General features: G+C 40.7%; 1 protein-coding gene and 1 long non-coding RNA gene across 4 annotated transcripts in view; one reads left to right on the top strand and one right to left on the bottom strand.

Annotated features, from left to right (window-relative positions):
- Window positions 1-4,506, top strand: part of LOC135093897 (uncharacterized) — a 72,785-nt gene extending 68,279 nt beyond the window's left edge. The window contains exon 5 of the long non-coding RNA XR_010263520.1: window positions 4,258-4,506. This is a non-coding gene — a long non-coding RNA (uncharacterized LOC135093897). The remainder of the gene's footprint in view (window positions 1-4,257) is intronic.
- Window positions 1-10,000, bottom strand: part of LOC135093883 (protein turtle-like) — a 178,294-nt gene that overhangs the window by 32,997 nt on the left and 135,297 nt on the right. For all 3 annotated transcript variants that reach the window (XM_063993514.1, XM_063993512.1, XM_063993513.1), the window contains one exon: window positions 9,069-9,199. In XM_063993514.1, the coding sequence (XP_063849584.1) occupies window positions 9,069-9,199 (131 nt within the window). The remainder of the gene's footprint in view (window positions 1-9,068; window positions 9,200-10,000) is intronic.

The following is a 10,000-nucleotide window of genomic DNA, read 5'->3' as shown; positions in this document are numbered from 1 at the left end:
GGAGGAGGATGAGGAGGAAGAGTAGGAGGAGGAGGAGGAGGAGGAGGAGGAGGAGGAGGAGGAGGAGGAGGAAATAATTATTAAGTAAAGTTTTAATATTATCCATCCTGTGAATATTATCTTTAATTTCTTTGCGTACGTGAGAGGAGGAGGAGGAGGAGGAGGAGGAGGTGGAAGAGGAGGAGGAGGAAGAGGAGGAGGAGGAGGAAGAGCAGCAGGTAGGCTTAATTGGACAGGTGTCTCCCCTTCAATATCAGTTTATTATATTTGTTATTTGAAATGCCTCAATGTTTATCGTTTTCTGTTGAATTACATTTTTTTTAAGGGGAGACTTGTGTAGTGTAGAAAATGGGGTGTTTTTTTTATTTTCTCTCATTTTTTTCGCCCTGTTTTCGTTTCTTTTAGTTTTAAGTCTGTTTTTTTTTTGTTTTTTTTTATTCAGCAAACTATTTATCTATTTATGTTTGTATTTGTTTATTTATCTATCTATTTATTTATTTCTTTTTTTCTATCTTCATTATCTATCTAGCTTTCTCCTGTCTATCTATAAGTCGTTCTCTCTCTCTCTCTCTCTCTCTCTCTCTCTCTCTCTCTCTCTCTCTCTCTCTCTCTCTCTCTCTCTCTGTAAATAGTGTCGAAAATTTGAACTATTTTTCCTTTTAAGAGAGAGAGAGAGAGAGAGAGAGAGAGAGAGAGAGAGAGAGAGAGAGAGAGAGAGAGAGAGAGAGAGAGAGAATCTTTTTTATTCTTATTCATCACAATTTTCCCAATAAAACAACCAGCTAGTCTCCTCATCCTCCTCCTCTTCCTCCTCCTCCTCCTCCTCCTCCTCCTCCTCCTCCTCCTCCTCCTCCTCCTCCTCCTCCTCCTCCTCCTCTTCATCCTCATTTCCTCCAATATGGCGGCTCTCACACGTCCATCATCGGAGAAGTGGTGTTCAAGAGGAGGAGGAAGAGGAGAAGGAGGAGGAGGAGGAGGAGGAGGAGGAGGAGGAAGAAAAGTGGAGGAGAGGGTTTATAAGTGTGGAATTGTCTTGTTTGTTCCTCATTTGTTATAATCCTCCTCCTCCTCCTCCTCCTCCTCCTCCTCCTCCTCCTCCTCCTCCTCCTCCTCCTCCTCCTCCTCCTCTTCCTAGTTTCTCATGATGTTCAGTTCCAGCAATTTCTCTCTCTCTCTCTCTCTCTCTCTCTCTCTCTCTCTCTCTCTCTCTCTCTCTCTCTCTCTCTCTCTCTCTCTCTCTCTCTCTCTCTCTCTCTCTCTCTCTCTCTCACAAATCGTACTGTCTCTCATCACACCAGCTTAAGCCCCCCCATTATCTCCTCCTCCTCCTCTTCCTCCTCCTCCTCCTTTTCTTCCTCTTCCTCTTCCTCTTCCTCTTCCTCTTCCTCTTCCTCTTATCTTCATACGCTAAGATATGACGTGAAGGTTATTATCAACATAAGGTCTTCCTCCTCCTCCTCCTCCTCCTCCTCCTCCTCCTCCTCCTCCTCCTCCTCCTCCTCCTCCTCCTCCTCCTCCTCCTCCTCCTCCTCCTCTTCCTCCTCCTCCTGTTATCATCGGTTGTTATCTTTATGCTCTTCATCATCGGGAAGTGTGTGTGTGTGTGTGTGTGTGTGTGTGTGTGTGTGTGTGTGTGTGTGTGTGTGTGTGTGTGTGCGCGCACCTGCTAAATCCAACATCTGTGAAAATTGCAGGTGTTTTGTGGGTATTTAAATTTTTGCCTTCTCTTCTTCCTCTTCCTCTTTTTCCTCCTCCTCCTCCTCCTCCTCTTCCTTTTCTTGCTTTTTGTTATTTTTCTTCCTCCTCTTCCTTTTCCTCTTTTTTTGTTTCCTTTCTCGTTTTTCTCTTTTTCCTCCTCCTCCTCCTCCTCCTCCTCCTCCTCCTCCTCCTCCTCCTCCTCCTCCTCTTCATTGTCTTCTCTTTCTCTCCTTCCCATTTACTTTTTCTCTCTCTTCTCTCGTTCTCACGTATCACTCCACCTCCTTCTTTCTTCACCTTCTTCCTTCTCCTCTTTTATTTTTCCTCCTCCTCTTATTCTCTCTCCTTTTCCCTTCCTTCCTCTTTTATATGCTGTTATTTTTTTCTTCCATTTCCTTTGTTCTCCTCCTCTTCCTCCTCCTCCTCCTCCTCTTCCTTTTGTTTAGAATAGAGGGAAGAGAAGAGGGGAATAGAGAAGAGGGGAAGAAAGAGAGAAAGAGAGAAAAGAATAGAGAAGGAAAGAGAGGAAGAGGAAAGGAAGGAAAGAGTAGAGAGAAAGGAAGAGGAGGAGGAGGAGGAGGAGGAGGAGGAGGAGAGGTTGTGTGCTTAGTGGTAGAGGCGATAAATTGTTAATATTTACTCGTTGGCAACTCTCCCAGTGCAGGTATGCGTTGCCAAATAGTCTTTATTATTATTATTATTATTATTATTATTATTATTATTATTATTATTGTTGTTGTTATTATTGTTGTTGTTGTTGTTTTCATTATTAGTATTATTATCAGTACTGTCAATTTACTACTACTACTACTACTACAACTACTACTACTACTACTACTACTACTACTACTACTACTACTACTACTACTACTACTACTACTACTACTACTACTACTACTATTTCTGCTGCTTTTAGTCTCTCCCGTTTTCTTTCTTCCGTTTCTGCCTTTTTATTACAAGCGGTTATAGTTAACTCTCTCTCTCTCTCTCTCTCTCTCTCTCTCTCTCTCTCTCTCTCTCTCTCTCTCTCTCTCTCTCTCTCTCTCTCTCTCTCTCTCTCCAGTCCTGAGCGCCATAATCCCTCCCTCCCTCCTCTTAACTGCTTCTCTCTCTCTCTCTCTCTCTCTCTCTCTCTCTCTCTCTCTCTCTCTCTCTCTCTCTCTCTCTCTCTCTCTCTCTCTGTCCCTTGTCTCTCATTCCCAAAGCCTCTACTGAACACTTAACATCTCTCTCTCTCTCTCTCTCTCTCTCTCTCTCTCTCTCTCTCTCTCTCTCTCTCTCTCTCTCTCTCTCTCTCTCTCTCTCTCTCTCTACGTTCCGTCCTTATATGTTACTACTACTACTACTACTACTACTACTACTACTACTACTACTACTACTACTACTACTACTACTACTTCCCATGTTCTTTCCATCACATCCTCGTTTTCTTCCTTCCTTTCTCCATTGTCGTTACTCACGAGAGAGAGAGAGAGAGAGAGAGAGAGAGAGAGAGAGAGAGAGAGAGAGAGAGAGAGAGAGAGAGAGAGAGAGAGAGAGAGAGAGAGAGAGAGAATTTACCATGTCTTGCCTGCTGTGTGTGTGTGTGTGTGTGTGTGTGTGTCTCTCATACGTTTAAATGCAGTCGTTTTAACACTTTTGCCTCGTTTTCTTTTATATTTTTATCCATTTTCTGTTGTGTGTGTGTGTGTGTGTGTGTGTGTGTGTGTGTGTGTGTGTGTGTGTGTGTGTGTGTGTGTGTTTTCCCTTCTGTTATTCTCTTGTTTTCTTTGCAACACAATTTTAAGTTTATTTCAACGACTTGGTTCTCTCTCTCTCTCTCTCTCTCTCTCTCTCTCTCTCTCTCTCTCTCTCTCTCTCTCTCTCTCTCTCTCTCTCTCTCTCTCTCTCTCGGTCTTTTTCTCCCCAGTCTGACGCCTTCAAATCTGAGTTGTTTGTGTTGCAAAGTTAAATTGAGAGTCATTGTGATCACCTACTACTTGTGACCCTGAATGGTGACTGTGAGAGAGAGAGAGAGAGAGAGAGAGAGAGAGAGAGAGAGAGAGAGAGAGAGAGAGAGAGAGAGAGAGAGAGAGATTATGTATTTGTGTGCATCATTACTGTTACATTACCATACTTCCCTTCTTGATTATTATTATTATTATTATTGTTATTATTATTATTATTATTATTATTATTATTATTATTATTATTATTATTGTCAACAGGGGAACAAGAAAGTTATATGTGCAAAGTTATAAAAGCACTCATGCGAGAGAGAGAGAGAGAGAGAGAGAGAGAGAGAGAGAGAGAGAGAGAGAGAGAGAGAGAGAGAGAGCGCGGCAGTGTTTTAAAATTTTCGAGTGTTCAGATATTTCTTATAAATCTTATCGTAAAAAAGTTTGAAGGATTACTGAGCGAGAGAGAGAGAGAGAGAGAGAGAGAGAGAGAGAGAGAGAGAGAGAGAGAGAGAGAGAGAGAGAGAGAGAGAGAGAGAGAGAGAGACCGAAATAAAGTGTGAGCGAGAGTTAATTAATCTGGCTGAGGTGATTACACGTCTGATTGGCTAACCATCCTCAGGTGACTGTGTGGCCAGGTAGCGTCTGATTGGCTCACCTGTGAAGAGTGGCAGGTGAAGCACAGGTGAAGAGAGGGAGAGGTTAGGGAATGCTTGATAATGTCACTACTACTACTACTACTACTACTACTACTACTACTACTACTACTACTACTACTACTACTACTACTACTACTACTGCAGGTTTAATTCGGGTTCTCGTTGTGTTTGTTTAACTTTTGCTAATGGCTGTTATTAAAGTTAGAAGCAGTTGGTATTGTATTTTTTATTATTATTGTTATTGTAGTGCTTTTAGTAGTAGTAGTAGTAGTAGTAGTAGTAGTAGTAGTAGTAGTATAAGGAGAAGAAAATAATAATAATAACGATAATAATAATAATAATAATAATAATAATAATAATAATAATAATAACAACAACAACAACAATAGTAACAATAACAGCATGAATTAATCCCCTCTTACTCTCACTCGCTAATCTATAAGTAATTAGAATCGACAGGTGTGAAGGCGTGCAGGTGTGTGTGTGTGTGTGTGTGTGTGTGTTTCAGGTGTGTCTGCGATAATGAACCGTATACCTGCACTAAAATACAAGGTAAATGTTGGTGAAATACGAAATATCTATTAAAAGTTACCCTTGCATAAACACCCTCCCCCCTCCCTCCCCATCCTCTCCCCCCCCTTCCCCCTCCTCCCTTTCCCCCTCCCCCCTACCCCGCTGTTGTAAAGTTGCCGTATTGTGTGTTGGTGAGATGCTAATTATCTAGTTTGTTATTTATTTATTTATTTTTTTTTTGTAGTATTTTATAGTACAGGTTGGTTGTGTTAGGCCTATGATAAGTTTGGGTGTCATTTGTACTGTATTCATTAATGTGTTGTTAAAGGTGAGAGAGAGAGAGAGAGAGAGAGAGAGAGAGAGAGAGAGAGAGAGAGAGAGAGAGAGAGAGAGAGAGAGGAAAGACATACAGATAGGTGAAATGAGGGGTGGATATTTATAGAGAGAGAGAGAGAGAGAGAGAGAGAGAGAGAGAGAGAGAGAGAGAGAGAGAGAGAGAGAGAGTGAGAGTTTCATGTAAAAGGTATAGGTAATTTGGAACACTTTACAACCAACACTCACCTGTACCTAATTAATTACAGGTTGATTAATTAAGACAGTTGAATTTTACAACCTAATAGAGAGAGGCGTTGTACAGGGTGAGCTGGCGAACCATTAGGAGAACAGAGCCTCAGGTAATGCACACACCTGTTTAATTAATGGCCCGGTGAGTGTCCAGCGGGAACAGGTAAACTGAGAGGGAAAGGTGAGGGGAAAGCCAGCCATGTCATTTGCGTAGGTGTACCAGGTGATTGCGTCACTCGTTCCTCAGCTAATTAAGGTCATGTGGACAGGTGAGGCAGTATCATTCACTCATTTAGTAACTCTTGATTAAGTTAACGTGATTACGACAGGTGTGGTCATGATTAATTTTCTTATCCCTCAGGTAACCCGCGTAATTAAGGTGATGTGGAGAGGTGAGGAGTGTAATTTACTTTCAGGTGATTTTGTTGAGGAGATTACGTTGAAACCAGGTGTGATAATGACTGTTTCATCTCCTCAGGTAACTTAATTAAGGTGGCGTGGGCAGGTGAACATTGTAATTCACGCAGTTTCTCAAGTGGCTAAGGTGATTATAGTTTAGGATAAGCCATCTTCTTCAGGTGACGCGGACAGGTAACATTGTAATTCACTCTAAGTCATCATAGTTTTTCAGGTAATTAGTTAAAGATTTTACGATAAACTCAGGTAAAATTATAATCGGTTCACCTTCTCTTCAGGTGAGCCACGTACTTAAGGACAGGTAAAGATGGTAAAGATATGGACAGGTAAAGATTGTAATTGACTCATAGTTCTCATAGTTTGGCAGATAATTAAGTTAAGATTACGATAAGCTATAGAAAATTATGATCAGTTTACCCTCTGCCCAGGTAATCCAAGTAACCAAGGTGATATCGCCAGGTAAGGATTGTAATTGACTCAGTTATCATAGTTTGTCAGGTGTATAATTAGGGTTTAATATATAATTACCTGTACGAAAGATAATCATGTAATCCAAGTAACTAAGGTGATATGGACAGGTAAAGATTGTAATCGACTGGTAGTTCTCATAGTTTGTTAGGTAATTAAGTTGAGATCAAGGTAATTAAGTTGAGATCACGATATGTCAAGGTGAGGCTCTGATCACCTCACCTCCTCAGGTAACAAGATATTCAAGGTGGTGTGGGCAGCTGAAGATTGCCCTTCACTCTTTTACTTTCAGCTAATTAAGTGAAGATGATGCGACTTGTGGCAGGTGAGAAGGGTGGCTAATTTTTAACTCCTCAGGTAACTCAAGTAATTAAGGTGATGTGAACAGGTGAACGCGTTAGTTTATTCATATATCTCAGGTGTTTGTGTTGAGGTGTTTACGACGTGTCACAGGTAAGATAGGTCATTCATACACAGAAGGGTGGCTAATTTTTAACTCCTCAGGTAACTCAAGTAATTAAGGTGATGTGAACAGGTGAGCTCATTAATTTATTCATATATCTCAGGTGTTTGTGTTGGTGTTTACGACGTGTCACAGGTAAGATAGTCATTCATACACAGAAGGGTGGCTAATTTTAAACTCCTCAGGTAACTCAAGTAATTAAGGTGATGTGAACAGGTGAACTCATTAATTTATTCATATATCTCAGGTGTTTGTGTTGAGGTGTTTACGACGTGTCACAGGTAAGATAGTCATTCATACACAGAAGGGTGGCTAATTTTTAACTCCTCAGGTAACTCAAGTAATTAAGGTGATGTGAACAGGTGAACTCATTAATTTATTCATATATCTCAGGTGTTTGTGTTGAGGTGTTTACGACGTGTCACAGGTAAGATAGGTCATTCATACACTCCAGGTAACTCGGGTAATTAATGGGACTTGGACAGGTGAATAATGTAACCTTAATTAGGAACTCAGGTATTTAAGTATAGGTAATTATAAGAGGCGAAGGTAAGACTATGATTAGTTTGTCTTTTCCTCAAGTAATTAAGTCATTAAGGGGAAGTGGACAGGTGAAAATTCTAGTTTTCTCTCAGTTTCTCAGGTAATTAGGTTAAGGTGAATATGACATGACAGGTAAGATAAAGCACCTTTTTTTACACTGCTCAGGTAACTTTAAGTAATTAACGTGATTTGGACAGGTAAAAAAAATGTCCCCCACTCAATTACGAGCTCAGGTATTCAAGTTTAGGTGATTTAGACGTGTGACAGGTGACACAGGTAACATTTTTTTACATTCCTCAGGTAACACAATTAATTAAGGTCATTTGGACAGGTAAAAAACGTCGATTAATCATTTACAAACTCAGGTATTTCATTTAAGGTGATTATGACAAGTGACAGGTGTGTTGCTCGACTCTGATCTGAGTAATAATGAAGCACAGGTGACTACAGGTGAGGTACAGCGTAATTAAGTCATTCATCAGGTAACTCGTTTAGCCATTGTTAATTAGGACAGGTGGGACGGATGTGTTTAGTAATTCCCTAGGTAACTTTAGTAATTAAGCCACAGGTGATGAGGACAGGTGAAGCAGGTGTTTAATTTACTCATTCCTGTCTTAATTAACTCGGTAACAAATCTCATTAGATCTACAGGTGGAACTTAATTAGTGTCGACAGGTAGATTTACTCCTGTATAGAGATCGTTATCAGGTATCATTTGCTAAAACGGGCTAAATAAATTGGAATTACTGGCTCCAATTAGGTGTCCGTTCGAGAGCCAGTGATTAGGTTAGGTTAGGTTAGGTTAGGTTAGGTTAGGTTAGGTTAGGTTAGGTTAGGTTAGGTTAGGTATCCGTTCGAGAGCCAGTGATTAGGTTAGGTTAGGTTAGGTTAGGTTAGGTTAGGTTAGGTTAGGTTAGGTTAGGTATCCGTTCGAGAGCCAGTGATTAGGTTAGGTTAGGTTAGGTTAGGTTAGGTTAGGTTAGGTTAGGTATCCGTTCGAGAGCCAGTGATTTAGTCAGCTGCAAAATTTGGGTTTGATTTAAGATCAGCTGTATTGAAGTTAATGATGGACAGGTGCCTTGTGGTCAATGGACATGTGTAAGTTACCTGTACCGAAAAAGATATACAGGTGCGTTTTAATTATTAGACATGAATAAATTACTTGTACGGAGACTAATGACGTAAGATGAATTTTAATTAGACAGGTGCGCCAATTACCTGTACAGAATCTGATTGTGTACAGGTGCACTGTAATTAGTACAGAGGTTAGCATATGTACATCCCAGTCACTTAATTACCTGTACGGAAACTAATTATGTAAGGTGAATTTTAATTAGGCAGGTGCGTAAATTACCTGTACAGAATCTAATTTTGTACAGATGCATTGTAATTAGTACAGAGGTGAGCACATGTACAATTATTCAGTTAATCTGCTTGCACAGGTGATCAGGCAAAAGGAAAGGGTTGAAAGACCTAAACTACCTGTACAGAAGCAATGAGAATTACGCAGGCACCTTTTAATTAGTACAAACAAGCTAATTTGCAGCAACTTAGATAAAGCAGGTGGACAAAGAAGATTAACTGAAATGAAAACATGACAAAAACTGAATGAGCTTTACCGAGACAGTGACAGTTTACAGGTACACGCTAATTACCATGGACAGGTGGGAAAAGAAGGCGTAACGATAGAACAACGTGAACTCAGTGAAAAAAAAAACGAGACAAATGAAAGAAAAACATCGTAAAACTAAACGAGATATAGTCATAACAATCCGCACGTTCATTAGCAAACAGGTAGATACTCACGCCCCGGGCCCAGGTGACTCTGTAGGGAGGAGGATTGGCCTTCACTCGGCATTCAAAGTACACGTCATCACCTTGTTTAATAGCAGAGGGCACCAAATTACGCCCCATCTCCAGCACCACAACGGGAGGATCTGTGAAGGAAGGGGCTTTTGACCGAGAATGTTTGAGAGGGAGGCTGGAGTGATTGACGGCTCTTGATGGTGGTCTAGGGGTGTTTCAAGGGCCGTGTATGGGGGTGATGGGTGATTGAAGGGCTGTTAGGGGTGGAAGAGAGATGGGGGTGACTTAAAGTGTCTTTTGATAGGGTGGAAGAGAAGTGGAGATCTAAATTGGGGATGTAGAAGTGGAGATGACTCGTGTGGGCTTGCTGTGGAGATGAGTGGAGATAAGTGGAGGTGAGTGGTGATTATATATTGGTAAGAGGAAGAAATGCGGAGACAAAGGAAGAGAGAGAGAGAGAGAGAGAGAGAGAGAGAGAGAGAGAGAGAGAGAGAGAGAGAGAGAGAGAGAGAGAGAGGGGGGGGTGCACCGACAGATAGAAAAGTAATGAATGTTGCCCAAAGTTGAAATAAAAGAGCGATAAAATTGTAATAGAAGTGAAGCAAAGAAAACGGGAAGTGGGAGGCGAAGGAGAGACTCAGAAGAAAACGAGGGAAACGAAGAAGTTGAGGGGAAAGGAAAACAAATAAAGAAAACGAGGAAAAAGTAAAGGAAAGAATAAAACGAATAACCAAAAGAGGAAGAGGATAAAAGAAAACGGGAAAAAAATATAAGGGAAGAAAAAAAAAAAAAAAACGAAAGAAATAATAAGAGGAACAAAGAGAACAACGAAAACGGAAATAGAAAAATGAGAATAATCGAATAACCAAAGGAAACAAAGATAATAAGTAAAGAAACAACAAAGAAAACGGGAAAAAATAAAAGAAATAAAG

Source organism: Scylla paramamosain, chromosome 44, assembly GCF_035594125.1.
Source record: "Scylla paramamosain isolate STU-SP2022 chromosome 44, ASM3559412v1, whole genome shotgun sequence".
NCBI lineage: Eukaryota > Metazoa > Arthropoda > Malacostraca > Decapoda > Portunidae > Scylla > Scylla paramamosain.
The sequence above is the reverse complement of the archived record's forward strand: the minus strand, read 5'-3'. Positions and strand labels throughout refer to the sequence as shown.